The sequence below is a fragment of the Rattus norvegicus genome, chromosome 1 (assembly GCF_036323735.1).
Source record: "Rattus norvegicus strain BN/NHsdMcwi chromosome 1, GRCr8, whole genome shotgun sequence".
NCBI classification, from domain to species: domain Eukaryota; kingdom Metazoa; phylum Chordata; class Mammalia; order Rodentia; family Muridae; genus Rattus; species Rattus norvegicus.
Window position 1 is genome coordinate 197049769 of NC_086019.1, and position 26481 is coordinate 197076249.

The following is a 26481-nucleotide window of genomic DNA, read 5'->3' on the forward strand; positions in this document are numbered from 1 at the left end:
CAGAAGATATCCATAGTTGGTACCCACTAGCAAAGAAAAACTCACTTCTCGCCAATGGACTGTCAATGAACTTCAGGACAAGTCCCATGCCTAGGAGTAGCGGGCCAACACAAAACATACTCAACAGTATTTTTGTAGAGTTTTTTGCTATTGTTTTGGTTTTTTGTTTATTTGTTTGTTTTTTTGTGTGTAACCTTCACTGTTCAAGAACCCACTCTGTAGACCAAGCTGGCCTTGAACTCAGAAATCTGCCTGCTTTGCTTCTGGAGTGCTGTGATCACAGGCCTGTGCCACCACCACCTGGCAACTTTTTGTCTCATTATGGTCTATTTAGGCATTTTTGCTTTTTTAAATTTTTCTTTCTATTTTTGTAGAGATTTTTGCTGATGTTTTTGTTGTTGTATGTTTCTTGGTGGTTTGTTGGTTTGTTTGTTTTTTGCTTCTGGGTTTTATTTTGGTTTTGTTTTTAAAGAAAAAAGAACACAAAGTTGGGTGGGAGAAGTGAGAGGAAGGAAGTGTACAAAAATACATGGTATGAAAAAAATTTTTTCAACTAAGAAAGAAAAAGACCAGTGAGGTAAATTTCATTCTAAGCCAATGAACTGTGGCAGCCATTCGAGGCAGCTAATAAAGGGCTTCAGCAAACTCTGAAGCAGAGCACTCCGCTGCTGTCTTGCATCTAAGTCCATGCACCATTTTCTAAGTAAATTAATCCTTAAAACTCTCTAATGCTATGTAATTGTGTCTTTAACACTATTATAATATTTTCCTTATCTTAATTCTCTACTTAGTTCTAAACTGAATATAATATAAAGAGTTTACTCAACAGTTCTCAGACATTCATATTTTAAAGCACAGTATTCCAGGTTAAAGCCTGGAATTACCAAAGACAGACAAATGTGTTTCTGTCTACTGGTTCCAGGGGTAAAAGAGAACACCTGTATTTAAGAACCAGGAAAGGAACTTGCTCTACACAGCAGAACTCTTGAGCATTTATTAAACTGTTGAGCTTTGGAAAGGAGGAAGGATTATTGTTAGAACCAAACTGTTCTAAGAGAAACAAAGGTAAGATGTAATATAATAAAATGAATGACAAAATAAAAGACAGTAAATCACACACAAATTCTTGTTTTCTAAAAGTAACAGTAACAAAGCCAAAAGCTTGTATTTTCAGGAATAAACACTTCAGGTTTTCCATTATAAAACCTACCAAGACCACTGCATGTATACAAGAGGACACAGGATATGTTCTCTCTGCCTAGTCCTTTAATACTAAAAAGAAGTCAAAATCTAAGACAGATGTGTTCAGTATGATACAACATGGTTACAGAAAACAGTGTGCAGGAAACTCTCTTGAGGTAGCTCATCTCTTGTGACAGAGGTCAAAATGTAACCAAATATTTAGTCTAGAATCATTTACTTAATACTTCATCCCAAAAATTCCTTCCATTCCTCTATAAAATAATTAGTACTAACCCTGAAAAAGACTCTAAGGAAAAAGCAAACAAATACCAAAAAAAAAAAGAAAAATTGTCAAAATACTTTCCCAGGAATGCCTGTGTGCTACATGAATAAACTGGAAGGTAAAATACTTCTTAAAGTGTCCAAGGAAGAGTCTGAGAAAACTCCAAATGCTCTCTGTATAGATTTAGATTCTCAGTGCTCACAAGACTCCCCATTAGTAGTACAGTCCTAATTACCCTTGGCTAATGAGACAGAAAAAGTCCTGCCTTGCATTGGAAGAAGAGGAAGAGGAGGAGGAGAAGGAGGAGGAGGAAGAAGAGGAGGAAGGAGAGGAGGGGGAGGGGGGAGGGAGAGGAAGAAGAGGAGGACTTTCTTAAGAACCAGTATGTAGAAGTGCTATACATTCCCCATTTCATTTCTGTGCAATGTTATAAATAATTGTTCCAAATATACTGGAAACAAAAAGACAAATTTTAAATACTTAAATGACCCCTAAAGCAAACCATATAAATTACATATAAAATTAAAACATTGGTCATATACTTCCATTTGTATGATTATAGATTCACAAATAAATTAGTGCACTGAAGTCAAAAGCACAGCACTGTGCTCTGAGTCTCTGGATAGCAGATCATACAGCTTAAATAAAAGATTGTATTGCTTAAATAAAGAGCTTGATCTTTACAAGCTCATAAATTTTAGTACTTAACTGCCAGGATTTCTGGGAAAAATGTTAAAAAGGCTCCTGGATCCCAACCAATTTACTTTTCTGTGCTTTGTATACACAGTTCAAAGTTATTACCAAGGTCATTAACACAGAAGAAAAGCAGGCAATTCCCACAACCGAAAATGTAAAATACTGTACCCACAGGGGAGCTGAGTACAAGTACTAAGGAAACCCACATTCAAAACCGTTACCTTCACTGAATGCATCTAGTAACTCTGCCTTGGTCCAATTACAGGAGGTTATTAGAAAAAAGCCTTTTACTTCCAACACCCTGGAGAGAGACATCACATATTGCTTCCTCTTCTCAACTGCATTGTCAGGATTAAGACTTATGGCATCATAAGTCCCTTTGTCAACACAGACATGAAATCCAGACAGCTTTGTGGAAAGATTCAAAAAGTCTTCTACCTATATTAAAAATGAGTGTCCATATGAGAACAATTAACACAATTTTTATATAACTTAAGTGACAACATGTAAAAGTTTAGACATAAAAGGGCCCATTATAATGGTACTTTACATATAATAAACATATTTTCAACTTTATAGCTAACTTTCTTGTGCTTTATTTCTTAGGTCATTAAAGTCAAAATTAGAAGAGAGGCTGATAGTGTTTCCTGGACATTTCAAACCTCTACAAATTTGGAAACAAATCAAAGCCAGGAATACTGGGTCAAAAGTCCAGTTTATGAAAAGTTGTTTCTTACGAAAACATTCAACATATTTATCAAAATAACAAAATTTATTTGGAACCCAGGACATTGGAAATAAGACTAATGACTTATACTACCACTTGAGTGGCCTAAAGTAAACAAGGAATTATCAAAAGTTCCTTTGTTTTGATTTAGCAGCTCACAAAGCTACTAATGGATATAACAAAAAAAAAAAAAGCTTAAGAAATTAAGGGACTATTTAAACTATGATTACTTAACTCAGTAAATGTCTTGCACTTTAGCTCTTAATAATTCATCAGCATCCTGTTTTTAATAACCTAATACAACTGCAATATTTGAAATTGAGATGTGCCTCTATTTTATAATACAAAAATTTACTAGGGTTGGGGATTTAGTTCAATGGTAAAGCGCTTGCCTAGCAAGCGCAAGGCCCTGGGTTCGGTCCCCAGCTCCGAGAAAAAAAAAAAAAAGAAAGAAATTTACCAATAAATTTAATTCTAAAATACTTTTAAAATCAAGCAATTAGCCAATCATCATTTATATAATTTCAATAAGGTAAGTAGCTATCTACACAGTTGCCTAAAAAGGAGTACTGTGTGTTGGTATTGAGCCTCTTCTTTGGGTGACAGGGTCTCACACATGTAGCCCAGGCTCTCCTAGATCTGCTAAAATTGCAGGTGCATACCAACAACACTACACTCGGCAGGTACTTCTATTAAAAGATGGGATTTCCCACTCTCCATATCCAATGTATAGAATTCATTACATTTGAATCAAAACAAAGACAAACATCCTCATCCTAAAAACCTGTACAAAACATTCTTGTATTGCAAAGGTCTTCATGACACTTGTGCTTACTACATAGAGGATACAGCAGTATGTAAGAGAGTAAAGAAGCCTGTGTTAGAATATAGCAACCTTGTATTTTATACAGGGAGAGATAAACAACAAATAAGATGCTATTGTTTACGAGCATCTTCCAGAATACACATCGGAAACCTAAGCACAGTCATATGTTAACAGTATTAGGAAAAGGTCATTGGAAGGTGATTGAGTCATGAAGTCTCTCTCCTCATGAACAGATCAATGGACTAATAAGAGACTGGCTTTGTTATGAAGGAAAACTTTCCCTAGTCTACTTGCTCTGCTGTGAAGTAGGAAGAAGGCCCCTTACCACATCATGTAAGAATCCTGGACTTTTCAGTCACTAGAACTGTGGACTTAATAAACTTCTATGCTTTATAAATTACCTAGTCTACGTTGTTCAGTCATAGTAACAAAAAGCTAATGAAAACAAACTCATAAAGGAAATATTTCAAGCAGCTGCAGAGATGGCTCAGTAGTTAGGGCACTACTCTTATGAAAGAGCCACATCAGGTGGTTCACAACTGCCTACAGCTTGAGCTCCTGGAAGTTTAATGCCTCTGCCTCCACATGCACACACTCACAAGTACCCACATGCACACTCATATGCCTCCACATGCACACACTCACACACACCCACATGCACACACTCACATGCACCCACATACACTTACACATACTCACATGCACACACTCACACAAGCACACTCACTAGACAATCTGATCTGTACAAGCTTGCTGGAGTGCATCCACACACCACACAAAGTAAACAGATGAATATAATAAGATAGTAATACTATTTCAGATAGGGCCAGCAGGATGGCTCAGCAGGGAAGCCTGAAAGCATAAGTGTTAGCCCTGGAATGAAATGAGAGAAGCAACAGCAGCAAGTTGATCTCTGATCTCAATTCATGAACACATGTATGTCCACACAAGTACACACACAAAAATAATGCAATTTAAATTTTAATATATAAATATGACCATTTAATATGGCATATCATGAAATCTCTCTTAAAAAGTATTTCAGATACAGTGCTATTAAAGAGTGAAAATAAGGTGTGGAAATAAGCCATTGGCTGCCCTTCAGTGGCTTCAGATTGGGTTCTCAGTACCATCACAGCAACCTACTATCACCTGTAACTCAAGGCATAGGGAATTTGCAGCCATCTTCTGGCCTTTGCTGGCAAAACATTAATACACATAAAAATAAATAAATCTTAAATAAAATAAAAATAGGGCCTGAGCTCAAGAAATAAAGGCACTTGCCACCAAACCCAACAAATTGAGTTCAATCCCTGAAGCCCATTTGGAAGGAGACTTTCCACTGTGTGCATGTATCCTCCCTCCCCAACACACAATAAAGGAGACCCTCCACTCTGTACTGTGGCGTATGTATCCACCTCACACATACCATAAATACATGAGTGTAATTTTAAAGAGAAAAAAACAGCATGGTGGTACATGCCTGTAATTCTAGCACTTGGGAAAGCAGAGGCATAGAAAGGCCAGAAATTCAGCTACATAGCATGCTGGAAGCTAGCCTGAACTACACAAGATCCTGTCTCAATAGCACAAAACAAAACAAAAAATCATGAGCCAGCCAAGATGGTGCATACCATAGTCTGTAGAAAGAGAAAGTAGTGGGATTCTTAGGCCAGCCTAAGCTACAAAGAGAAGCACCCTAACCTTGTGGGGGGGAAAAGGAAAAAGAAAACAGTAGTAAGATTGTGAGCGACTAGGAAGATAAACCTTACATAAAAAAGTCAGCCTGAGCACACACCTTTAATCCCAGCTCTTGAGAGGCAAAGACAGGCAAATCTCTGAGTTTGAGGCCAACCTGGACTCAATGCTGCTATGAAAAATACAAACAACAATAAAAAAAAGCAGCCTGAAGTGGCTGGAGAAATGGTTCACAGGTTAAAGCTGGCTGGCCTTCCAGAGGACCCAGATTTGATTCCCAGTGTCCACATGACAATTCACAACCATCTATAACTCTAGTCCCAGGAAATAGAACACCCACTTCTGGCCTCCTCAGGGCCCAGGCACACATGATACATACGCATACATGCAGGCAAGAAATTTGGAAGGGGGGGGGGACAAAGAAAGAGTGAGGGAGGGAGGGAGATAGGGAGGGGGAGGGAATAGGGAGGGAGAAGGAAAGGGGTCAGGGGAGTAAAGCAGCCTGGAAAGGCCTCCTCTCTAAGGAGGTGCTATTCCAACCGAGATGTGAATAATGGGAACAAACTTGGCCTGCTAAGGAAAGAAAGGCAGAGGTAGCAAGGATAAAGTCTTAGACAAACTTAACACATTCCATAAACAATATAGCCAGTGATTGAAATGCTGAATAAAAGGAAAGGGTTAAAAAATGAGGGCTAGTGAACCAGGCAGTGGTACACACTTTTAATCCAAGCACAGGGGCAGAGGCAAGAGGATCTCTGAGTTCAAGGCCAGCCTAGTCTACACAGCAAGTTCTAAGATAGCAAGGGCTACATAGAGAAACCCTGTGCTGAGAAAAGAAAGGAGGGAAGGAGGGAGGGCTAAAGATGGAGTTCAGTGGCAGAGTGCCTATCTAACACATGCAAGGGAACGTATCTGACTCTAGCATAAAGAAGGGCTTCTGAAAGCTGGCTGTAGCATCTAGGTCCCATGCTGCATGCAAAGGGGACAAAACAGAGGTCTGTGAGCAAAACAGTGATGTAAGCCAATTTTCATTTTAGATCAAAAATACTACTTTGTGGTAGGTACATGGATCTGAGGTCTGTAAGCTTTGGAGTAGTGAGGCAAAATGATTGAAAGAAAAGAGAAGAAATGAGTACACTCCTTGAGTTTTAAGTGTTCTAATTTCCTTTCATTGCTGTGAGAAAGCACTCAGACCAAAACTAACTCTGAAGAGGAAAGGACTTACTTTATCTAACATTTCCAGGTTGTAGTCCAGAAAGTCTGAGCAGGAACTCAAAGCAGGAACCTGAAGCTGGTTAACTTTCTGACTTTCTCACAGGCTTATGCTTAACTAGTAGCTTCCTTGTACAGCCCAGGAATACTAGGGACAGAACCACTCACAGTGGACTGAGCCTTCCTGTATCAATTGGTAATCAATTGACAATACCCAAAGATATGCTCACAGGTCAATCTGATCTAGACAATTAATCAGTTGAGGTTATATCTCTGATGACTTTAGGTTATATAAAATTGACAAAACCAACTAGGACAAAGAATTAAATAACTATGTTTGGCAGAACATCCTATACATTTATAAGTTGGCTTTTTAAAATATAAGCCACTTTATTTGAAAAATAAATATAACCAAATTCTGCCATCCTCACAGTTCAAATGGTGTGGCCTCCACTGCTAAGTGGAGCTTCAGACAGAAAACAGGACCACAGGGATATCTGCATTTATAACTTTTTGATCTGATTAACCCAGAGCCAGCTACTGAATGATTTTACAAACATATATGTAAGATAACTGTATGAACACACACATGTATACATACACACACAAAGAAGAACACTTTCCCACAAAGCATAGTATTACAAGCCTATTATCCAGCTAGACTGAGGCAGAAGAAGGCAAGTTTGAGACTAGCCTGAAATACACAGAAGGACTCTGCCAAACAAAAATGAAAAAAATAACTTCCCTAAACTAACTAGACTAAAATTTTAACATTTACTTTGAAATGTTTCAGCTTTGAACTGTTTCAGTTTGTATTATTTACGGTTGATTCTTAATTTATGAATGCAAAAAGGCAAGTAGATTAACATTCTGTATAACATTCAAACATTATAGCTTATTGTAAAATGTTAATGTAAATAAGTTACCTTCAAGTTAACGTCAGATAGCCCTTCTTTCTCTAAAATACTTGCAGAAAGCTTAATTGCAGAAGGAGAATAATCAATCCCAGTTATATTAGAGAAACCATGTTTCACCTAGAGACAGAGAATAATTTCATAGTTTAGTTTAAAACTTAATATTTTTTGCTTATGAATTATCATATTCTTTGAATATTAGTTATTTTAACTGTTATAGATCAAGTGTCATAGAATAGCCAGTTATTTACATGTTTAAAATTGTTATTATATCCTATGTAGAAAGCAAAAGCTTAAATCCACAAGTTTTTTGCTTTTGTAATATCTGGTTTCCTTTCAAAAGAAAATTTATTTTCTCAAAGATAATATATAAACCTTTGGGATAAAAATATAATATTAATTTCTGATGCTGTTATGCTCAAATTCACACAGGAATTTATCTCACATTTTACTCGACTCAAGTAAGTTATATAAATAAATTAGATGCATATGTAGTGAATTGGTTTTAAGTTATTTTCCTTCAGCAAATTATAAATTATTTAATTCTCTTCCACCACATAATTTACAAATAATATTTGTATAGCATTTTTTCACTTTTTGAACTATTTCACATATTTTATTAGATCTTTGTGATAGGCCTGTGAAATAGGCTTGGCAGGTACCAGTTTCTGCAGGGAACTAGAGAAGGATGACTAGGCTTGAGGGCTTACTATCTTCTGGGTATGGACCCTCCTCAGACATGTGGTGCCATCTATAATGTGACCCATTGCCCTCTTCTGGTGTTTCTGAAGACAGCAACAGTATACTCATATACATAAAATAAATAAATAATTCTTTGGGCTAGAGAGATGGGTCAGTAAGTGAAGTGTTTGCTACACCAGGGATGCAGACCTGAGTTCAGAACCTCAGAACCCACATGAATCTCAGTCAAACAGTAGCATGCATCTGCAATTCTAGTAGCCTAGAGCAGCATTCTCAACCTGTAGGTCATGACCCCTTTGGGGGGAGGGGTTGCATATTAGATACTTATATTACGATTCATAACTGTAGCAAAATTACGGTTATGAAGTAGCAAAAAAACACTTTTATGGTTGGGGGTCACCATAGCATGAAGAACTGTAAATTAGGAAGGCAGAGAATGACTGTCCTAGAAGAAGGTGAAAGGTAAAGACAGGTGAACCCCCAGAGTATGCAGTGGAGAACAAGAGGCCCTGTCTCAATCAAGGTAGGAAGTGAAAACAAACACCCAAGGCTGTCCCTACCTGGACAGAAGCACCCTGACATACACATGCACACACACGCAGGCATAGAAACATATTTTAAAAGATGAGACAAAAAAATACATGTGAGTCAGATATGGTATACACCTTTGATCCCAGCACTCAGGAGACAGAGGCAAGTTGATCTCTGTGATTTTTTTTTAATGAAAACAGCCACCAATTTTATTTTCACATGTCACGGTACAAGTGAAAACTATTCTTTTTTAACCCCATTTCTCTCCCTCTAAATGTATTCTCTCTGCCAGAAAACACTCAGGCTCAGCACCATGATCTCCTGGTGAAATACAAAACTGATAAAGAGCCTTCTGCTCTTATCTGTCTGGCTGAGTCATGCCACGGGGAGTGGGAACCATCATCTGACAAGTGGGAGGCATGTGGCCTCCCATGGGTAGCCTCATCCAGGAGCAGCTGCCATGGGCACCATCTCACGAGGAAGGCCCATCAGCAGCATCACTGAAGGGCCTTACCCGTTCAGCACTGCTGGAATGCCATGTGCACAGCCAGAACTGACAGGGCTCAGGATGTAATCCACTGGGACAACTAAAGGCTCAAATGAGGAACCAGATCTCTATGATTTTGAGGCCAGCCTTGTCTATATAATGAGTTCTAAGCCCACAAGGACTGCATAATAAGAACTTGTAAATAAATAAATAAATAAACAAACAAACAAACAAATAAAAAAAACAAACTGGTAAGACTATGGAGAACTATCATTCACTGTTGGTAGAAATGTAAGAGGAGGGGTTGGGGATTTAGCTCAGTGGTAGAGCGCTTGCCTAGGAAGCGCAAGGCCCTGGGTTCGGTCCCCAGCTCCGAAAAAAAGAACCAAAAAAAAAAAAAAAAAGAAAGAAATGTAAGAGGAGCTGCTGAGTAAAACTATCTAATAGTTCCTTAAATCCAGCAATTTGACTTATCAATTCCAATCCTACGAAAATACTCCTCAAAAGGATGAGAACATATCTCCACACAAACATACACAAAGTTTACAATAGAAAAACAAATAGAAAAAACTAAAATCCAGCAACGCGTGGTATAGCCATACGATGGAATATTTTTCATCCACATAAAGGAATAAAAGTCCTGACATGCTACAATGTAGATGGGCCTTTTTTAAAATTATGCAAATGAAAGAAGTCACACACAAAGGCTACATGTGAAATATACAAAATAAACAAATCAGTTAACACAGTGGCACATATCTATAACTTCAGCACTTGGGAGACTAAGGCAGGAAGATCACAGCAAGTTCCAGACTAGCCTGGACTATAACTGTGAGTGTACTAGGTCAGCCAAAATATATAAGACTTTATTTCTAAAAACAAAAAGAGGCTGGAGAGAGGGCTCAGTGGTTAAGAGCACTGACAGCTCTTCCAGAGGTCCTAAGTTCAATTCCCAGCAACCACATGGTGGCTCATAACCATCTGTAATGGGATCCGATGCCCTCTTCTGGTGTATCTGAAGACAGCTACTGTGTACTCATATATATAAAATAAAGAAATAAAATCTTTAAAAGAAAAAAAAAAACAAATTTTCAAATTACTCTAGTGATTTCCAGAGGCTTGGAAAACAAAAAGAGTACACAAAGTCAATGACACAGGACTCATTTCTGGAGTGACAAATGAATTTCTTAATACCAAAGTAAAACTCAAAGCAAATTATACTACAAAGATTAAAAAGGTACATTATGCGGGTTGGGGATTTAGCTCTGTGGTAGAGCGCTTGCCTAGCAAGCGCAAGGCCCTGGGTTCGGTCCCCAGCTCCGAAAAAAAGAAAAAAAAAAGGTACATTATGGGGCTGGAGAGATGGCTCAGCGGTTAAGAGCACTGACTGCTCTTCCAGAGGTCCTGAGCTCAAATCCCAGCAACCACATGGTGGCTCACAACCATCTGTAATGGGATCTGATGCCATCTTCTGGTCTGTCTGAAGACAGCTACAGTGTACTCATCTATAATAAATAAATAAATCTTTAAAAAAAAAAAAAAGGTACATTATGCCATGGATGGCAGCTTACACCTTTAATCCCAGCACTTGAGAGGCAGAGGCAGACAGAGCTCTGAGTTCAGGACCAGCATGGTCTACAGTGCTAGTTCTAGGACAGTCAGGGTTACATAGCAAAACCTTGTCTCTAAAAACAAAACAAAACAAAACAAAACAAAAAGTATACAGTAATAAATTAGGAAAAAAGAAAAATCAGTTCATCAGTTCATTCACAAAAATACAATCTTAACTTGTATATGCTCCTAAAAAAAACTTAGAAGTTCATATAGCAAAAACTGACAAAAATCAAAGAAAATATAAATCCACAACTATGGCTGTACACTGTTTCAGCAACTAATAGAAATAGTAGAAACCAGCAAAAAATACAGAACTAAATACCCTCAAAACACTATATGCATCTAGCATTTATAGAATATTCTACTAACCACAATACCCACTCTCAAGTGCACATCATCCAAGACAGACTATGTGCTAGAGGACGTAAAACAAACCATAACAAACTTAAAAGCATTGAAATCCACAAAGTATGTTTCCTGCTAATAAGTACATTAGAATTATAAAACCCGAACAATAAGGTAATAGAAAAAGTTGCTGTTTTAAAAGTGAAACAAAATTCTAAATTGATGGATAAAAGCTAGAAAAGTAAGTAGAAAATACACTGGGTGATGAAAACAAATACAGTGTCAGAACTGTCCCCCTTTCCTACATCCACACCAGCATCTGCTTACAGATAAAACTCACAGCAGTTATTGCTTTTACTGAGTACAGTGGAGGTCTTGAGTCAATAACCTAACTCCGGGGCTGGACAAATGGCTCAACAGTTAAGAGCACTGTTACTCTTGCAGAGGGCCTTTGGTTCAATCCCAGCACCTACAGTGATTCACAACTGTCTGTAACTCCAGTTCTAGGACTGCTGGATTCTTAGGACCTGCTAGGGTATATGATGCATAGACATATATTCAGGCAAAAGCGTTACATACATAAGCGAATCTAAAAGTAAATAATAATAATACTCTAAAATCCCTACCCTAAGAATATTTTTTAAAAAGCAAGGCAAATGAAAGAATCCATATGTGAAGACTCCTGCCTGTAATTCAGTGCTCAGGAATCTGAGGCAGAACCACCATAAAGTTCAAGCTACATTGTAAGCTCTAGCCTGAGCTACAAAGCAAGACTCTTCTCAAAAATAAAGCATAAAGCAGTGAGTGAATGGAAAAATAATGTGAGCCACAACCACGTAACAGAATGCTCAGCAATAACAAACACATCCCATATCCAAGCATCCCAGTGCTGGGGAGGCAAAGGACGAGAACTGTAGTCTAGACGTTATAATCTGACGACCAGCAGTTCATGGCTATCCTGAGCTCCAGAGACCTTATCCAAACAAACAAAAGCATGACTATTTAGGGGACTAAATAGAGATGAGTCAATTGGTACAGTGTCTGTTGCACAAGCATGAAAACCTGAACTGAACATCCAGCACCCATGTAAAAGTATCACACATCTATAATCCAGCACTGGGAAGGAGGATCTCTGGAGCCACACAGTAAGCTCCAGGGTCAGTGAGGAAGGCTATCTCAGAAAAAAAAAAAAAAAGTGGAACGGGCAGGCAGGATGGTTTACCAGGCACAGGTGCCCACCAGCCAGCCTGATGACCTGAACTGATCCCAGAACCACTAACTCCTCAAAGTTGTCCTCTGACCTCCACATGCATAGCATACAGAAACACAAGCATACATAAACAAAATAAATGACAGAATTTTTAAAAAGGTAAGGTGGAGAGTGATTGAGAAAGACACCCAGTGTTAACTTTTGGCCTACACATACACATAATACATTCACATGAACACATATGCACACACCAAGAGAGAAGCAGTAAAAGATTAAAAAGAGAAAACTGAAATTACCACTTACAACAAAGCTCATAATTACAGACAGAGAAAGCCTAAAAGAATCTATAATCTCAAGGATAAACCATTAGCTTCTACAAGTAATGTACTATAATTCAAAAGAAGGCTTGGACAATGGCTCGATGATAAGAATGGGTGTCTGGCATGCACAAGACCCTGGATTCAATCCCTAAACCACAAAATTGAATAAGTAAAATCTAAAAAAATCTACAGGTAAAATGAACATGTGAATAAATATGTGTGTGAGATGGCTATAAAAAGAATCATACACAGACAGAAAGCAATGAAAATAACCAACTACCGAAATCACCACCAGAATCTTCCAGAATGTTACATGGAAACCTAAGTTAATCAATGTAGGAAGTGAAGACCCATTTGGCTAACCTGCAGAGGACAGTGGTTACTTTTACTGAAGAAACTTGACCACAGTGACCACTGTGTGGGTGTTCACTTAGTGACAATCCACTGAGCTGCAGACATTTCATTCCTGAGCTCTAAGAACATGTTTGTTTTGTCTTGACGTTTTAAACTGTTTCAAGAAATGTTACTCTGCCTCTCTCCTTACTACACCTAAAAGGAAACTTAGCTCTTACACAATAAAAAACACAATATGGTAGCCAACCTGAACTTAATCCTCATCTCTATCCTTACTCCACACAAATTCTATTTTTACCAATTACTTAAAGGCAGAAGACCTAAGATACTTCAACTTTCAATGCCTCAACTTTCATGTATTTAATCTCATGATCTAGTATTTTCTCTCTGTGTAATTATACTCTATCCACACTCACTTAGATTCCCACCCAATTTGAATATTAATTCCTCAAGATCTTTCCTTATCCCCCCTCTCATTGCTAATTGCTTCTTCTTTTATACTCAATTTATACACTATCATCTATGAGCTACAACTTAACTGTCTGTCAGCCCATCCTCTATTATACTATTATCCAAGCACAAGAGATCACACTTCCAAGCTTCAAGTACCAATATTGATATGTGGTAGTCACTAGTAACCTTCAATCTTATGTGTATACGCTAAGTGGCTCAGTTAGTAAAGCTTGCGGCCAAGCCTGATGTCCAGAGTTTAATCCCTGAAACTCACGTGATAGAAGGAAAGAAGTGACTCCCTCAAGTTGTCCTCTGACCTCCACATGGGCACTGCGATAAGACATACACACACATATACACGCATGCACACATAAATATATAAATGTAACAAAAACTTTTAAATAAGAAACAATAATAAGCTAGGCAGTGGTGGCACATGTCTTTAATCCCAGCACTCAAGAGGCAGAGGCAAGTGGATCTGAGTTCAAGGCCAGGCTGATCTAGTAAGTTGCAGGACAGCATACAGCATGGACTGCACAAAGAAGTCCCGTCTTTAAAAAGAAAACAAAGGGGTTGGGGATTTAGCTCAGCGGTAGAGCGCTTGCCTAGGAAGTGCAAGGCCCTGGGTTCGGTCCCCAGCTCCGAAAAAAAGAACCAAAAGAAAAAAGAAAAAAAAGAAAACAAAACAAAAAGAGAGGGAGGGGGGAAATGGGAGAGGGGGGCTGAGCGAGGGAGGCGGAAGGCGGGAGGCAGGGAAGGAGATGGTAACCCACCTAGGATGAACCGCCCTCTTACACCTCCTGCATGCAGTGACCACTACAAACACAGGAGAACACTGAGAGAGGAAACCTTGGGGCATGAACAGTATATTTTTGTTAAGCAATATAATTACCTAAAATGAAGAATACATGCCCTGTTAGAATTGTAAAATCTGGGCTGGAGAGATGGCTCAGTGGTTAAGAGCACTGACTGCTCTTCCAGAGGTCCTGAGCTCAAATCCCAGCAACCACATGGTGGTTCACAACCATCTGTAATGGGATCTGATGCCCTCTTCTGGTGTGTCTGAAGACAGCTACAGTGTATCTATATATAATAAATAAATAAAGTTAAAAAAAGAATTGCAAAATCTCCTTTTAAACTATTCTTAAAATTTTATAGACATAAATGTTTTCCCTACTTGTATGTACACTACAAACACGTCTGGTGCCTATGGAGGCCAGAAGACTTAAATAATCCCCTGAACTGGAGCTGCAGGTGGTTTGGAGTGGTAAGCAGTGAGCTGCCTCTCCAGCTCTATATATACACAGATCTCTAGACCTTTGAATTATAAGAGAAGCTAATATAGATCACCCAGCCTATACCCTCAAGAGAAACTGAAGCCCAAAAAACTTAAGCAGGCTTGCTCAAGGTAAAGACTATAACCAAAAGAACCAAGACTAGGACTCTAATCCCCTGGGGCTTCTCACTCAGGGAATTAGGTCCTAATCACTAAAGACAGAATCTTAAACACCATAATCCCAAATGATGAAACCTTGAAAGACCAAAATCACTAAATATAAAATCCTACAAGAGTCTCAATAGTAACTCTGGGAAAAATAATTTTAAAAACTATTTAAGCTAGGCATAGTAATGTGCATCTGTATTCTCGCACGTGAGAAGGGACAGAAGGAATGTAAGTTCAGAACGTCCTTAGCTACAGAGTAATCCAGAGGCCAGCCTGAGCTATGTGAGACTCTACTTCAAAAGAACAATAATAAACAAAACACGATGCTTGAAAGGCATTTACTTAAGGGCTGGAGACAGAACATGATGTTATGTCCATGGAAAAACAGGTTATCAGCATTGTAGCATACACATAGTAATCCTAGCATTCGGGAAGAAAAGCTAGAGGATCTGAGATAGGAGGCCAGTCTAGATAACAGAGCAAGACCTTACTTCAAAAACAAAACAGGGGGTGGGCATGATAACACACTCCTTTAATCCCAGAATTTGGGAGACAGAGTCAAGTGGTTCTCTTGTCAGTTCAAGACCAGCCTAGGCTACAAATCAACACCCAGGGCAGCCAGAGCTACACATTGACCCTGTCTCAAAGAACAAAAATATGAGTAAAAACAAGCTGTGGAGAGATTGCTCAGCAGTTAAGAGCACATTCTGCTCTTGCAGAAGATGTAAGTTAAGTTCCCAGCACACACATAATGGCTCACAACCATCTCTAACGCTACATAAACTCATGTAGATGAAACACCCATTTATATAAAACAAATAAAAATTAAAGTTTAAAAATAAACCCACAATAAAGTTTTGTTGATAATTTGCAAACAAAGAAAAATAAACTTTCTGAAATTTTCACAAATGCCAAAAAAAAAAAAACAAAAAAAAACAAAAAAAAACAAAACCCTCCCACCTCTTCATTGGCTAGTATTAGTATCTCCATGCACAAGCTGTTCACCACCACACCTACAACACTGTGATAATTCAAATCTGCAAAAAATATAAAAACAACTATTATTCTGGTTTCGTTGCTGTTTGCTTGTTTGTTTTTGAGACAGGTTTGACTGTGCATCCTTGGCCGGCCTGGAATTCTCAGACCAGGAGTGCCTTGAACTCACAAAGATCCACCTGCCTTTGCTTGTGAGTGCTGCAATTAAAGGTGTGTCTCCTCATGATTTGCCTACATGACAATCAAGTTTTTTTTTTTTTTAAGATTTATTCATTTATTATATATAAGTACACTATAGCTGTCTTCAGATACACCAGAAGAGGGCACTGGATCTCATTACAGATGGTTGTGAGCCACCATGTGGTTGCTGGGAATTGAACTCAGGACCTCTGGAAGAGTAATCAGTGCTCTTAACCTCTCCAGCCCGACAATCAAGTCTTTACACTGGAGTTACAGACCGTTATAAGCCACAATCCCTGGAAACAGGATGAGAGGGTTATATGAGCTGCCATGAGGGCACTAGGAATTAAACTAGATCTCCTAAAGAGCAGCCAGAGATTGTTAACTGCTGAAGTGACTCCCTAGAAATATAAATATGTAGGTAAATAACATCTTTAAGCTGGGTTTCATCAGTACTGTGCTGCACAGCCAATGTACTCATTATCTGCATATTCTGTTGTCTACAGCTATGCTACTGAAAGCACTTGATCATAACTGAATTTTGTCACAAATGCAAAACATTTTACTGATCACACTTTAAAACTCACCTGCAGATGGCTGGACTGTACCTAAACCCTCATTCATCTGCCATTACTGTCTTGGAATGCAATTTAAACTCATTTTCCAAAGCTTCGCTTTTTCCAGATATTAATACATAACAGATCATTAAGTTTTAAAATGTTTAACCCTAACAGGTTTTTTGTTTTGTTTTGTTTTTAAATGGAGATAGCTTCAAAATACAGTTTAGGCCATCGATTAGTCAAAGTGAGGTATTCTGCTATTAGACTTGATAACTATGCACCTTCTTCAGTGGGCAAACTGAGCTCTGTTCACAAGGCCAGTAAGCTGCTCAAGCTCCTTCTGACAGGGGCATTCTCTGCAAGGAGCACAGTGCAATGCAGGAGTGGCGGCAACACACAACTGAGTAATTCCGGAAGGAAGAATTTCTTGCATTCATTCATTCATTCATTCATGCGCATTGGTGTTTTGCTTATGTCTGTGAAGGTGTCGGATCCCCTTGAACTGGAGTTACAGACAGTTGTGAGCTGCCATATTGGTGCTGGAAATTGAACTTGGGTTGGAATTGAACTTGGAAGAGCAGCCAGTGCTGAATGATCTCTCTACCCACCTAAATATTTTTGGTCCCCCAGACAAAAACTTTTTGTTCAGAGTTGAGGACTGAACCTAAGGCCTTTCTACCACGAAGCCAAATCCCCAACCCTGGTTATCTTGCATTTTAAACCACCATTTTCACTGCCATCTCTGCAACACTGCACTGTCATTTGAAGACTATTTCAGTTGCCAAATTCTGTTAAGCATATAAGTCTATTTGAAGGTCTGATTTTGTTTGGTTGTTGCAATAAAAAGAGTTTCCACAGTACCAGTAACTAGCCTTAAATGTTTTTTTAACTTGCTGGGCATGGTCACATACACCTTTAATTCAAGCACTCAGGAGACAGAGGCAGGCAGATCTCTGTGTCTGAGGTCAGCCTGTTCTAAATAGAGAATTCCAGGACAGCTAGGGCTACACAAAGACACTTTCTCAATTAAAAAAAAAATTAACTGGAAAAAAATGTTTACACTTATTTAATGTGCATGTATAAGTAGCCCTACAGAGGTCATCAGATAAGTAACATTACTCAATCAGTTCTCTCCTTCCACACATGGATTTCAGGAATCAAACTTAGATGGACAGGCTTGGGGGCAAGCATCCTCACCCACTGAGCTGGCTCACTGACCCTAGCTTTAAGGCATTTATCTTTAACCATTAAGGAGCTCTACGCAATTAAATTATCAAAGCCTTGGGAACAGTATGATAGTTCAGCAGGTAAAGGCACTTGGCTACCAAGCCTAATACATATGCACGAATAAACAAACAAATATTCAAAATTAAAATATTGCAAAACCTGCTTGTGAGAGAACAATTTTTCATATTTCTTTCATTGTATTCTAAGGAATATAGTAAGAAGGAATTATGCTGTTTCTCCAATACCAAATTATTAGTGGAAAAATATCTAGAGACAAAAACCAGTAAGAGATATAGACTAGAGAGGGGTTTATTGGAGGAAGTGGTTCACACAATTATTTTGACTGAGAGGTCTCACAGGCTGTCTGCAAGGGAATTTCAGTAGCATGACTTACTTCAAGCCCAAATGCCTAGGAAGCAATGAAGCTAATGACATAACACTCAATCAGTGGCTCAAATCTGAAAGATTGAAGGCCACTGGTGTAATCCCTAGGGTCTCAAGGCCAAGTTTCAAAACATACAACAGCAAAAGAAAATTGTCCTAACTTTCAGAAAAACCAATTTACCTGCTATGTTTGTCCTTGACAGGCCTCAACCTACTGGATAGTGTACACTTATACTGAGACAGCTCTTCCCTTACTCCAACCAGACTCAGTCACTGACCTCCTCTGGAAACCTCACATAAATACCCTAAATAGTACTCAATCAGGACTTTTGGAATCACTACACCTAACATGATACAACTATCACAGGACTATAAATGTTCTAATCCCCTCCACATTATTAAGCATTCTAATCCCTTCACAACCTCTGCTTTTTGCTATTAGGAATACAGGGGTTCATGTTTTCAGAATTCTGGCTTCCAGAATTTCAACATTCAAGATTTTACTTTTTCAGGACTATGACTTTTGAGATTTTTATCTGGGACTTCACCATTCACTAGACATCTGGGAGTCCATCTTTCAGGACTATGCCTGACACTATGTCTTAAGTGTTTTCCCACAATACAAACAGTCTCCCTTTTCTCCAGGGTAAACACTCAAAGTCAGTGTTCCAACTGCTTTGCTGTTTCACAGTCAGATGGTAATCTCTTAACTTAGAAATTGGCTCAAACATATGAATACTAAAAGTACCAACAAGTTCAACCAGGAAAACACCATTTCCAGTTCCAATATCAAGCACTGAGGCATCCAACGGGATCTTGTGTTTCTGCATCCACCGTATTACTCGGTACATACTCTCTTCCCCAAACCTGTTAGAACAGAATACAAAGACCAGATAGACAGCAAAAGTTACAACTACATTCCACTTAAGCTGTTTATACCATAAGCTCACCTATGCCTTTTTTAAAAAGTGATAAGCAGCACTTCTAAGTGTTTAAACTTTATCTTTACTATTATTTCAGATGTTACACCTCTAAAAATGGAATACCCAAGATATGTGTGTATTATAAATATTTACGTATATATCCACATATAATATAAAAGTATAATATATCTATAAACACATATATTCTATCTACAGCAACATTAATCCTTAAACATGGTGTCCTAATAACTGCCTTCTTAGACATCAGCAAACGCTGGTTCTTACTTACTGAGAAATGACAACTATGGAATGGAAGCAACTTCCTGGCACTATGATCAACTTAAATCTGGACCATTAAAAACTAAAAGACATATTTTAAAGCTGTCAGTGAAGCCAGATTTAGGCAGAGGCAAGTGGATCTCTGAGTTCCAGATCAGCCTGGTCTACAAAGTGAGTTCCAGAGAAACCTTGTCTCAAAAAAATAAAATGAATAACAAGATGAGAGAGCGAGGGCAAGAGAGCAAGAGAGCAAGAGAGCGAGAGAGGGAGAGTGAGAGAGAGAGAGAGAGAGAGAGAGATTGATTGAGATTTTTAAGCTGCCACAGAAGCCAGATTCAACTCCAGTTTATGAAGAACTCTAGGCTGCTTTGCTTTGTTGTTCTAAGTTCACGTGTTAACGCTCTCTCACACCCCCACACACAGCTCCTCAGTTTAACTTACCAGATTTCTCCTGTAGCTCCATAGTCTTGGAATGTTTTCAGTTCTCTCTCATAAACAGCATCCCAACTGCATGAACAATGAAATGTGGAGCAAAAATCTCAAATTCAACTGCCTTTTGTGAATTAAACAAATATTTCTAATGAAGTTCATGGCTCCTCACAACGGCCTTAAACATTATTAGTGTTATCAATAAGTGCATATAGTTCATTTAAAAAAAAAATCCTTGGGTTAAAAGAATGAAAATTATGGACAAGCGGGATGAATTATACAAGTACTTATATTCATCTGATGAATACTCCTATATACATTTTATCTTAAATAAAAAGAGGCAATTGTCCAAGAATCTCTAAGTCCCAGTCCCAAGTCCAAAACTGAACTGCACGAACTGAGTTTGTTACTCCAAAGTTGGTCTTCAACGTGCAGCTACAGGATTTTCTAATCAGTAGGTCAGTGGCTTGCTTACAATGAACGCAGCCAAGATAAAATGGGCTTAAAATTCAGAGCTAAAACAGTCTCTGCCTCTCCCTGTATTCTAGCTCTCCCATTAAATCATCTATTAATCCTTAAAACTGCAACCCCTTCCCATTATCATCTGCTTTCGTCTTCCTATTTCATCTCTAAAATCCCTGCTCCCTCCTCCAAAATTCCCTCTCATCTTAACGCTTAACACACACACACACACACACACACACACACACACACTTCTCTACAGCCTGATCCATTAATTTCTGAGATTCAACTTTCTTTCCCCAGAACCCCTATTATCTATCTCCCCAGTTCCCACTTTAGAGCATCTTCCACTACCTCCTGCTGCGGGATCTCACAGCTCTGCGGGGTTCTTCCTCCGGCCTTTGTACGGTTTGTTGCCCAACCCTCTCCCCCTTTTCCCTAATCCAGATTCCATACCCCTACAGTGAGTCCCTGAGGGCCTCGGGTCGGCTTGAATCCCTTGAAAGAAGGTGGACCGCCCCCTGGGGCTGTGCTTGGGATCTCACCCCTTAAACCACCACAGGTTGCCTCCGCCCTCAGGCCCCATTCAGGAGAGGGCGCCATCTCCTTCCGGGCCTGTCGTTCACCCTCCCCGCCACACTCACTGTTCTCGTGTCCCCAGCGCGGACGGGACGAAGTCATCCGCCACGGGACTGCCCTCTCGAGACTGCGCGGAGACCACAGCACCGCTGTTGCCCTCAGCATCCGCGTTCATGTCGCTCGGCAACTAACGGGCAGTCGAAGCCGCCATAGAGACGCAACTCGAGCAGAGGGGATGCACGGGCCTGGCCTCTCTAGGCAATGGGAGGCTGCCTCTCTAATGCTCCAGATCTGGCCTTGGGAGACTAACCACAGCAGAGAACCAAGGCTACTTAGAGGCGGCCTAGTGTGCAGCACAGGCTAGAAGAAGCCAACATAGGCTTCCAGCCAACATTACATGCACCCCTTACTCTCTAGCTCTCAAAGTGACCAAATCTTGGGACTGCTGTCTGTAAGTCCTCGTTCAAATTACTGCACTTTGGAAAACAAGCTGTCAGTAGCCACAAAAACCGTCTGAAACACACACCACTCAGTCCAAATGCATGCCATCTCTCTCTTTTGAGGCCTTTCTGGAAAGTGGGTAGGTCAGCCTCATTGCATTGCTGGCTTCCCGACCAAAAGACTAATTTCATTTGTAGCTAGCATTATGGAAAGTGAATTGATATAACGGTCTGACCTTTTAAGAACTTATGGCCAAGGAACTGAATGCGTTAGGACCACCCAGAGTACAGCACCAGCCATGGAATTATGATAAAAAAGAGTAACCGAATGCTAGGGGGCCTCAGTGGTTCTTGCTCTGTCCAGCTAGTCATGTGAGCCTGTCCAAGTCTCAACCCCTGCAAGCTTTAGTTTGTTCACTGTAGTTTGCTCAAAATAAAAAGTTACTTGTTCTTCAGGACTGAGTGAACCTGAGATATCTTCTGCCTAATGGCCTGACTACAGCCAGTAGTTCTGCAGTATAATGCAAAAGATGTCAGGGGCCTAGTATCTTTTCTGTACTAGTCATTACATCCTCAAAGAAGCATGGTCCAATGTGTAAGGCAAGGATCTCAGAGGCCCCTAGCAAGCTGCCTTCCAACAAGAACTTGTTTCCAGGGCTACATTTCTGTTGACTTCGAAGACAGAAGCCCAATAACAAGTACCTTGAGGCAAATGGCAACAACACTTGCCCTCCCGGTTCGCAGTTTGTTCGCTCCTATCCATGGTGTTTCAAGATCTCCTGGCAATAAAGAATAAAGTAAAGGCCAGATGAAAATCCATGTATGTAGTGATTAAAGAACTCAAGAAAGAGAGTAAGTAACCTTATTACAGAGCAATAAAACCACCGGATACCACAGCCAATTTGTGCTGCCTTGGGCAAGTAGCTGTTTTGATCTTTTCTAGACTCTCGATGTTACAGAAAGAAAGCCTGAATATGACAGACTGGGTCTTTAAAAGCTTTAGGTTTTAATTAAGAAGCATCCATGAAAGATAAGCCCATCTTCAGCCTCATGTCTTGCCAACACTTAAGATGTGTGTGATGAAAGCTATAAACAGTTGTTGGTACGGAGCCCTAGAGGGGAAAAAAAACAACAAAACCATGGTTTATACCAAGTTTCTTCCCTGGCTCCAGGAAGGATTATTCTGGCTGCTTAGTGCTGAGGACTGCAAGGCACCACCTCTGATCACCCAAGGAAACAGGATTGTTGGCTGGGGGAGAAGTTCCACTGGGTAAGCTGCCTAGCACCAGGGAGAAGCAGAACTATATGACGGACACAGCCCCTCTCTCTGAGCACTAGTTATGTGAGGCCAAAGGCAGACTCGTGGGACTTGAGCTGCCAGCCTTTTTTGTTTGTTCGTTTGTTTGTTTTTTTAAGGTTTATTTATTTTATGTATATGAGTACATTGTAGCTGTCTTCAGACACACCAGAAGAGGGCATCAGATCTCACTATAGATGGTTGTGAGCCACCATGTGGTTGCTGGGAATTGAACTCAGGACCTCTGGAAGAACTGTCAGTGCTCTTAACCCCTGAGCTATCTCTCCAGCCCTTGTTTGTTTTATCCATACACAGTGAGCACCCAGAGCCCCTCTGGAACTACGCTTCCCAGAGTCCTCAAGCACATCACATTTGACAGCGCCATGGTCATAGGGCAGAGCTTTCCCTTTTCTGACCATGCAACACTCAGTACCAGAGAACACACTTCTAGAAAAACCCTCCTCATCTGCCCCCATCTCTTACTTTTGCATTAATATGAGCTTTTGAGAGGGGACAGTGGGCATTCAGTTCTTGAGTTAGATCCCCCTCCATGTTTTGGAGCATCACTGTGGACAAGTTCTTGACTTTCCCCAGGTCAGTTTGTGGAGCCTATATTATTACAAGCATAATAGTAGCAGCTGTCACACAAGACATCCTGAGAGTACCTATGCGATTAGTCCAGCCAAACCTGTCTGACACATGAGAAATTGTCAGTAAATATAAATTCTGGTTCTGCAGCTATAAAATGAGGTTTAAAACGATGCCACTTCAGAGAGATGTGAGGAACTGCGAGTGAATTCACGAATGTTTATAGAGCTTAGAAAGGACCTGGCACATAGTCAGGGTTCAGAAAATGTCAGCACTTATCTTTATTACATCTTTGCTCTAGTTGGCTTTCCATGTGCTGTGATAAAATACTGACCAAAAGCATCTCCTCCAGGAAAGGGTCTATTTGGCATACAGATTATATAGCTCACCACTGAGGGAAAACAAGACAAGAACGCTAGCAGAGTCCATGGAGGAACACTCACTGGATTGCTCCCCATGCCTTGCTCATGCAGCAGCAGCAGCAGCAGCAGCAGCAGCAGCAGCAGCAGCAGCAGCAGCAGCAATGCACAATAAGCATATAATAACATTTTTGAAGAGAGAGTCTGTCTGGGTGGTGGTAGTCCATGTTTTTAATCCCAGCACTCTGAAGGCAGGGGCAGGCAGATCTTTGAGTTCAAGCAAGGCCAGCCCAATCTACAGAGTGAGCTTCAGGGCAGCCAGGACTACACAGAGAAAACTTGTCTCAAAAAACTGAGACACACACACACACACACACACACACACACACACACACACACACACACACGGCTGGAATGGGGGAGGGAGAGTAGTGTCCGGGGATATGGAAAGAGCCTGAGTTTTGTTGTTTTGTTTCATTGAATTTAAGCTATAAAGGGAAATGCAGGCAGCTAGAAGCAAAAATTGGAGCTGCCTGACTTTCCCTTGATATCTTAAAATCAAGGAAACTAAACTCATGCTCACCCCCAAGCCTTCAGACCATTTTTGTTTGTTTGTTTGTTTTTCCTTTAGTTTTGAGACAAAGTTTCTCTGTGTACTGCTGGCTGCCCCGGAAATTACTCTGTCGACCAGGCTAGCCTCAAAATCAGAGATCTGTCGGCCTCTGCCTCTGTCTCTGACTCTCTGCCTCTCTCTGCCTCTGCCTTCCGAGTGCTGAGATTAAAGGCATGGGCCACCATTGCCTGGCCAGACCCTCTCTTTTAAAGATATTACTACATGCTTATTGTGTATGGAAGCATCACACACACACACACACACACACACACACACACACACCCCTTCATTGTGTGTGTACAGGTCAGAGGTCAGAGGACAACCCTCAAGAGTCAGTTTTCTTCTCTCACCATGTGGGGTTCAGGGATTGAACTTTGTACTGGGGTAGTGGTACCTGCCTGCCTCCCAAGCATTAAGATTAAAAACACACAGCACCAACCTAGCACATCTCCATATCCCTACCTCAACCTGCTGATAGAATAAAACCATCTTCCTTTGAACTCCACATTTTTCCACACATTTACTCAACAGTTACAGACTGGGCAGTATCTCTAAGCCTGCTGGAATATGGCATTATTCCATAGGACAAAAAAAAATTGCAACTGCAAGCAACTAAAACATGAATCCTTCCTAAATTTCCAAATAGCCTTGCAGAGGAAAAAATAATAAACAGGGAAATGAAATAAAAAGTACAGACACTGTTAGATGGGGGTAAGAGTTTGTCTAGATTAGCTTTGTCACCTCGACATCCTAGAACTACCTGGAGAGAGAACCTCAACTGAGAAATTGTCTAGATCAGATCGTCTTGGTGGGCTGTAACTTTACTACTGTTATGAACTGTAATGTAAATATTTGATATGCACAATATCTGATATGCGACCCCCAAGGGGGTCACAACCCACCGGTTGAGAATCTGTGGGTGCAACTATGGGACACTGTCCCTTTCCTGTCAGAAACAACAATCCTCACTTCATAATAAGAGTACTGGGAACTCAGAGGAGAGAAAGTGAAGCAGTTTATTTTGTAACCTGGAAAGTTTCTGTGTCAGCCTGATAATCCTGGAGATTAGAACATTGTCTATAAACCTTAAGAAAGGATCCTTCCTTATTTTTTTTTAATAATTAGGAGGATACAATCCTAACAACAAAAACCATGAAATGTATGAGTCTATCTCTGTGTTTTACATCCTGTGTATTTTAAAGCTTATCAAAGACATGACCTTGTAGACAACTTTGGATGTTTGTGATTTTTTTCTATTTTAAACTTACAGTTTGGAGGGTAGCTTATTAACGTTGGGGGAGGGGTACTTAGCTAGACTATGGGAGGGTAGCTTATTAAGGTTGGGGGAAGGGTACTTAGCTAGATAGACTATTAAGCACTAGCAAGGGTCTACTGTTTTCTGTTCACCATTAGCTGGACCTGAGCTGGCTCTGGGCACTTTTGAAAAGTGAGCTATCAGATTTTATTTCTAGCAACTGCTAATTGATGGAGGAAGGTCCAGCTCTTAGTGGGTGGCACTTAGGCAGGTGGTCCTGAACTATATAAGAAAACTAGCTGATCTGGAAAGGATTGCTGTTGGAAAGTTAGGTTCTCTCACACAGGGAATAGTTCCAGGAGATGTGAGCTGGGAGCTATCAATGGAAAACTTCCGCAGCAGCCAGGCCAAACCAATCAGTCCTGCAAGAAGAAGTCTGGGTGGCCTTTCAGAGCACCGAGGGCAGGCATAAAACAGTGAGCTATACAGTCATCCAAGAGACCAGCATCCCAGGCAGAGGAAACAGGGCAAATGTAAAGGCACTATGACCTTATGACCTGATGAACATTCAGTGCTTCCAGAAAGCAAAAAGGCTGTTGTTGTAGCTGAGGCCGAGTACACCAGGGTAGCCGAGCAGGAAATATTATCAGAAATAGGAGGTGGGGGGTGGTATGTCAGGGTAGGATTTGGAGATTGGCCAAGTATAATTGACACCCTATATTTAAACATTAACGTGACCATTTCACTGGCTTTGTTAATATATTTGGCAGGTTAACAGCATCACTTCATTACCTTGACATTTTGGACTAGTTAATTCTGTTATGAGGCCTTTCCCGAGTTTAGCTTCTTCCCCTGGGGTTGGCATTGGAAAAATATCTAATAATGTCAAGTGTCTCTTAAGGGCAAAATTGC

General features: G+C 40.1%; 1 protein-coding gene across 13 annotated transcripts in view; it reads right to left on the reverse strand.

Annotated features, from left to right (window-relative positions):
• Eef1akmt2 (EEF1A lysine methyltransferase 2) overlaps positions 1 to 21265 on the reverse strand; it is a 61115-nt gene extending 39850 nt beyond the window's left edge. For 2 of the 13 annotated variants that reach the window (XR_010054815.1, XR_350777.5), the window contains exons 1-5: positions 21083 to 21265; positions 19989 to 20054; positions 19098 to 19212; positions 7551 to 7658; positions 2383 to 2599 (exon numbers count right to left, since the gene is read on the reverse strand). Coding sequence is in view for 10 of the 13 variants with exons in the window: in NM_001393696.1 (NP_001380625.1) it covers positions 2383 to 2599; positions 7551 to 7658; positions 19098 to 19212; positions 19989 to 20054; positions 21083 to 21192 (616 nt within the window). In the remaining 3 variants the exon portion in view is untranslated. The other 11 variants (NM_001393696.1, XM_017589428.3, XM_063267915.1 and 8 more) reach the window with 11 other exon arrangements.
• Positions 21266 to 26481: the final 5216 nt, after the last annotated feature.